The 6,302-nt window shown below is 26.3% G+C and overlaps 1 protein-coding gene across 1 annotated transcript in view; it reads left to right on the forward strand.

Moving 5' to 3' along the window:
• LOC117179494 (CTL-like protein 2) overlaps positions 1-1,364 on the forward strand; it is an 8,919-nt gene extending 7,555 nt beyond the window's left edge. The window contains 3 exon segments of the mRNA XM_033371359.1: positions 606-784; positions 787-896; positions 1,007-1,364. Of these exon segments, the coding sequence (XP_033227250.1) occupies positions 606-784; positions 787-896; positions 1,007-1,303 (586 nt within the window). The 3' untranslated portion in view covers positions 1,304-1,364.
• Positions 1,365-6,302: the final 4,938 nt, after the last annotated feature.

Genomic DNA, 6,302 nt, shown 5'->3' on the forward strand with positions numbered 1-6,302 from the left:
TCATTTATATCCTGATTCTCCTTCTCCTCATCTATCATTTAATTCTTCTCCTCCCCCTCTTCATCTATTTCCTCAACATCCAGCTCCTGATCCTCCTCAACTTCTCTTCTTATATCTCCTTTTTCTCAGTATGCATCACCTCCATAACCAGCTTCTCCTTATATTGCTCAGGAGTATCAAGAGATCCCTTCCTTCTCCAATAGAAGATATATCAGTAAGAGGATCGATCATCAATAAGATATAATTGGGATATAGGTAAGGAGGAAAAAAATTAGAAGCTAATTAAGAGGATATATAAGGAGGGCATAGAGAGAGGGAAGGAGGAGGATCAGGAGGTAGATAAAGAGCAAATAAAAGAATATGTTTAGAAGAAGGAGATAAATATGGAATTATATAATGAGGAGATAGAAGAGGCTCGATAAGTCAGGTCACTGAAATATTGACCGAAACTCAACATATGACAGAAATCTGCATTACCGACAAAGATTAATACTGACCATCGGTAAGTGGCTTAGTGGTATAGCCAAATATATTATAGTTCTCCTGCCAATTTAATCGATTTTATTATTTTTTAATTATAGAATTTGAATTAAAAATTGTTTTAGATACCATTTAGGAACAGTCGCGTTTGGATCCTTAGTAATAACCATCTGCAAGGTTATTCGAACAATTTTGGAAGCAATAAACAAAAAATTGAAGCAATACAACAACGAAGTGGCGAGTGCCGCTATAAAATGTTGCAAATGGAATTTCTGGCTTCTGGAGAATTTTTTCAAGTATATAAACTACACGCGTATATCATGTGTGCAATTGATGGAAAAGGATTTTATGATTCTGCAAAAGAATCCTTTTCCCTTCTGATGAGAAATATCATTAGAGTTGTGTTACTCACCAAGGTAAAATTTATATTTTATTGTATTTATTTGATTTATTTTTATTCACTTAGTTGGATTTTTTTATTCTTATGCAGAAATATTTTTCTAATTTAAATTTTCCTCATTGCCAGATTACAGATTGAATTTTAGGTGCTGGAAAAATCTTCATAATCGGTTTAAGTGTTTTTTCCATCTTCTTGTGGTACCACCAAGAGGAAAATGTGGTTCACTATAGGATCGTTCCTATTCTTTTAGTTGGAGTTGGATCTGTGGTTCTCACTTCTGTATTTTTTCAAGTTCAAACTGCAGCGATTGACACGCTTTTTCTCTATTTTCTCGAAGACTCTGAACGCAACGATGGATCTTACGAAAAACCTTATTTCATGAACAGAAAACTTTTAAAAGTTTTGCACCGGCAGTCTGAATGATTGGTCATAAAATTAAACTGTTGCTGAGTTTGTATATTGCCCATGATAAATTTGCAAAATTATAAAATCGAAGAATTTTTGTTGAAAATATATCAAATAGAAAAAAAATCAATTTTAGATCTTTAAAATTGAACTATTCCAAAAAAAAAACATACAATTCTTCTCCTAATCCACCCTCTCCTAGAATCTTAACCATATTCTCTTGCCAGCTTCCTTTATCTTCCATTCCTCCCCTACATCCTTCCCATACATGTTCCCATGTTTCCTCCTTCCATTCACATATCCTACATTTTCTGTTCTCTTTATTTTCCCTATACATCCCCTCCTTTATCTCGTTTCCCAATCTAAATCTTGCTATTCTGGTCCACCTTCTCTCTCCCCATCCCTTTCCTAAATACCTTGTTACTACTTCCTTTTTTATCATCTTATACCATTTATTGTATTTTGATTCCTCAATCATCCTCCTTTCTATTAATTGTCTTTCCCTCTCCTTTTTTCCAATTCTTCAAAGCTTACTCCAGTCCCGTCTTCTATTTCTCTAGCATTAAAGAACTCCGTCCTTTCTTCTTCCCATCTCGTTAATTCGATCGCCCTTCCTCTCCGCTCTTTTACCTCCATCAAACACTTTCTCTCCAACTCCTCTCCCTTTCACTCACAGCTTTGTCTCAAATTTCCATGCCCTCTTTCCCGCTCTAATACTTAACTTATCCCTTTGCGCTTCTTCTCTCACCATATATCCTGGCGTCCTCCAGTCTGCCCCTAGTGTCCACCTTATATAACTTTCTTGTAAACTCTCAATATTTTTCCTTTCTTTCCATACCATTATCTCTGCTCCATAACCTAATACTGGACATACTAGCGTATTAAATAACCACATGCTCCTTCTCCAATTTTTTTAACCTTCTTTTTCCTATTCCCCATATCTGTTTCATTACCCCATGCTGCTTTTTTTTTATCATTTCTCTCATATGAGCTCCATGATACCCATCTGTTTGCAAGATATATCTCAAATATTTAAACTCTTTTACTTCTTCTAACTTTATTCCTTCCATCTCCCAGTCCATTCTTTCTTCCTTCCCCCTCCTTTTCTAAACCTCATTGTCTTCAATCGAAAATATCCAAAGTTGAAGACTTTTCCATCATAAATCTTAAAAATTAAATAATTGCAAATTGCTAAAAACTAACACATTAAATATTAGTCTTCAGTTGCAAATATTCAAAATTAAATAATTTCCCTGCTTTAAATCTATAAAATTGAACTATTTCAACAAAATGATTCAAAATTTTATTATTTTCTGTGATACAGATTAAATATTGAAGAAACTTCAATTTTTATATTCAAAATTGAAAATCTTCACATTGTCAATCTTTGAAATTATACAATATATTTTCAAAAACGTTCAAAATTACATCATTTCGAAGTATAAACATTACAAATTAATGATTCTTGAAATGTAAAGTCTTTGATTTTCAATCTATAAAATTAAATAATTCTCAATTTCAAATTTCCAGAATTGCTCATTGGGCACAAAATTTGGCGGCGTCTTTACGACATCGATACGACATCTTTACGACAACTTTACGACATGTCGTCCATGCCGTCAAGGTGCCTACGATATCGTAAATGAGTCGTATGATTTAACGATATTTTTACGATATCGCAAAGACACCGAAACGACATGGACATAGGATGTCGTGAAGTTGTCGTAAAGATGTCGTAAACACGTCGCCAAATTTTGTGCCCACTGGGTGAATAATTCTGAATTTTAAATCTTCAAAATTGAATAATTTTCAATTTTAAATCTACAAAATTGAACTATTCCAACAAAATCATTCAAAATTGCAGCATTTTTGATTATATATATTAAATATTTTTCAATTGCAAGTATTCAAAAATAAAGAAATTTCCATTTTAAATCTTTAAAATTGAATAATTTTCCACTTCAAATCTTGAAAATTTAACTATTGCAACAAAGTCATTCAAAATTGCATTATTTTGGATTATGCACATTAAATATTCTTTAATTCAAATATTCAAAATTAAAGAATATTCAATTGTAAATCTTTAAAATTGAACTAATTATCCAATAAAAATTATAATTACATCATTTTAAATTACAAACATTAAAAATGAATGAATCTTTGAATAAAAATCTTAAAAATTGAATAATTTTAAATATATGATTAAAATTGAAAAATTTTTAATGTTAAATCTGTCAAATAGAATAAATTTCAATTCTAAATATTCAAAAATTAATCATGCTCAATTTAAACTATTCCAACAAAATACTTCAAAATTGCAATTGAACTATTCCTACAAAATCATTCAAAATTGCATCATTTTATATTATACGCATCAAATAATGAAGTCTTCAATCGTAAATATAGAAAATTGAATAATTTTCAACTTTAAAAATGAACTACAAAATATTTAAAAATTGCATTATAAACATTCCAAATTAATGAATCTTAGATTGTGAATCTTATTAATAAAAAAAATTTAATTTCAGATCGCTGAGATTGTAGAATCTTCCATTGCAAATATATAAAATTTTAATTTTAAATCTACAAAAAAGAAAATAATTTTCAATTCTAAATTTTCAAAATTGAACCATTTATAAAAAAATCATTCAAACTTGCATTATTTTCTATTATAGACACTAAATAATTAAAATTCTTCAATTTCAAATATTGAAAATATATTTAAAAAAAAAAAGTTCGAAATTATATAATTTTAAAGTAAAAACATTATAAATTAATGAATCTTCAAATCTAAATTTGTATAACTGAATTAATTTAATTTAAATCTTTCAAATTGAATAATTTGCAATTTTAAATCTTCAGAAGTGAATAATTCTCCATTTTAAATTTCAAAATTTAACTATTCCAATAAAATCGTTCAAAATTGCTTTATTTTCTATTGTACAAATTAAATATTTATATTCGAATGCAAATATTCAAAATTGAATGATTCTGCACTTTAAACCATTAAAATTGAACTATTCCAACAAAATCACTCAAAATTGCATCATTTTCAATTATAAACATTGAATATTCTTCAGTTGCAAATATTTAAAATAAAATAATTTCCCACTTGAAATCTTAAGAATTAAACAATTGCAACAATTTAAAAAATGTTTAATTTCAAATCGTTGATATTGAAGAATCTTCAGTTCTCAATCTTCCAAATTGAATAATTTTCAATTCTTAGTACAATATTGACAAATTAATGAATTTTCGATTGTAAATTTAAAAAATTGAATAATTTTAAATCGCAGACCATTAAATTTGAAGAATTTTTCGTTGTAAATCTGTAATGTTGAATAAATTTCAATTTTTAATCTTCAAGGATGAAAAATGTTCAATTTGAATTCTTCAAAATTGAACTATTCCAACAAAATCTTTCAAAATTGCATCATTTTCAATTATAAAAATTGAATATTCTTCAATTGCAAATATTTAAAATTAAATAATTGTTCACTTTCATCCAATTAGATCATTTTGAAGCACAAAAGTTACAAAATAATGAATGCTTGATTCTAAATCTTCAAAATTATATAATTTTGAATTTTAAATCTTCAGAACAGAATAATTCTTTATTTCAAAATTGAACTATTGCAATAAAATCATTTTTAAAAAAATTATTTTCGATTACACATATTAAATATTTTGCAATTTCAAATATTTAAAATTAAAGAAATTTCCATTGTAAATCTTCAAAATTGAACTACATAGTCAAAAAAAAATCCAACTACATCACTTTTAGGCACGAAAATGACAAAATAATGAATCTTCAAATTAAAATAATAAAAATTGAACAATTTTAAATAGTAGATGAATGAAATTGAAGAAATTTTCAGTATGAATGTGTAAAATTGAATGAATTTCAATTTTAAATCTTCAACAGTGAATAATGTTCAATTTCATGTTCAATTGCAAATATTTAAAATTAAATAATTTCCCACTTGGAATCTTAAAAATTAAACAATTGCAACAATTTAAAAAATGTTTAATTTCAAATCGTTGATATTGAAGAATCTTCAGTTCTCAATCTTCCAAATTGAATAATTTTCAATTCTAAATCTTTAGAATTAAATAATTCTCGATTTTAAATTTCCAAAATTAAAGAATTTTCCATTGTAAACCAAAATTGAAGTACATATTAAACAATAATGCAATTACATCATTTTTAAGCACAAAAATTACAAAATAATGAATCTTCGATTTAAATTCTTAAAAATTGAATAATTTTAAATCGTTGATTATTAAATTTGAAGAAATTTTTATTGTGAATATGTTAAATTAAATAAATTTCAATTTTAAATCTTCAAGAGTTAATAATGTTCAATTTTGATTCTTCAAAATTTTGAAGAATCAAAATTCAACTACTCGAACAAAATCACTCAAAATTGCATCATTTTCCATTGTAAACATTGAATATTCTTCAATTGCAAATATTTAAAAATAATAATTGTTCACTTTCATCCAATTAGATCATTTTGAAGCACAAAAATTACAAAATAATGAATACTCGATTCTAAATCTTCCAAATTAAATAATTTTCAATTCTAGACCTTCAAAATTGAATAATTTGGAATTTTAAATCTTCAGAACAGAATAATTCTTTATTTCAAATCTTCAAAATTGAACTATTCCACAAAATCATTGAAAATAGCATTATCTTCAATTATGCAAATTAAATATTTTTCAATTTGAAGTATTTAGAATTAAAGAAATTTCTATTGTAAATCTTCAAAATTGAACTACATAGTCAAAGAGAATCCAACTACATCATTTTTGAGCACAAAAATGACAAAATAATGAATCTTCGCATTTAATTGTTTTAAATTGAATAATTTTAAATTTAAATTAATTTAAATTAAAAAATAAATTTATAATTTGATCAAGATTTAAAATTTTTTAAAATCTTTTGAAGGTTTCACAAATTATGCTCTCGCCATAAATCTGTAAAATTGAATAATTTCAATTTCAAATCTTC

This window comes from Belonocnema kinseyi, chromosome 9 (genome assembly GCF_010883055.1).
Source record: "Belonocnema kinseyi isolate 2016_QV_RU_SX_M_011 chromosome 9, B_treatae_v1, whole genome shotgun sequence".
NCBI lineage: Eukaryota > Metazoa > Arthropoda > Insecta > Hymenoptera > Cynipidae > Belonocnema > Belonocnema kinseyi.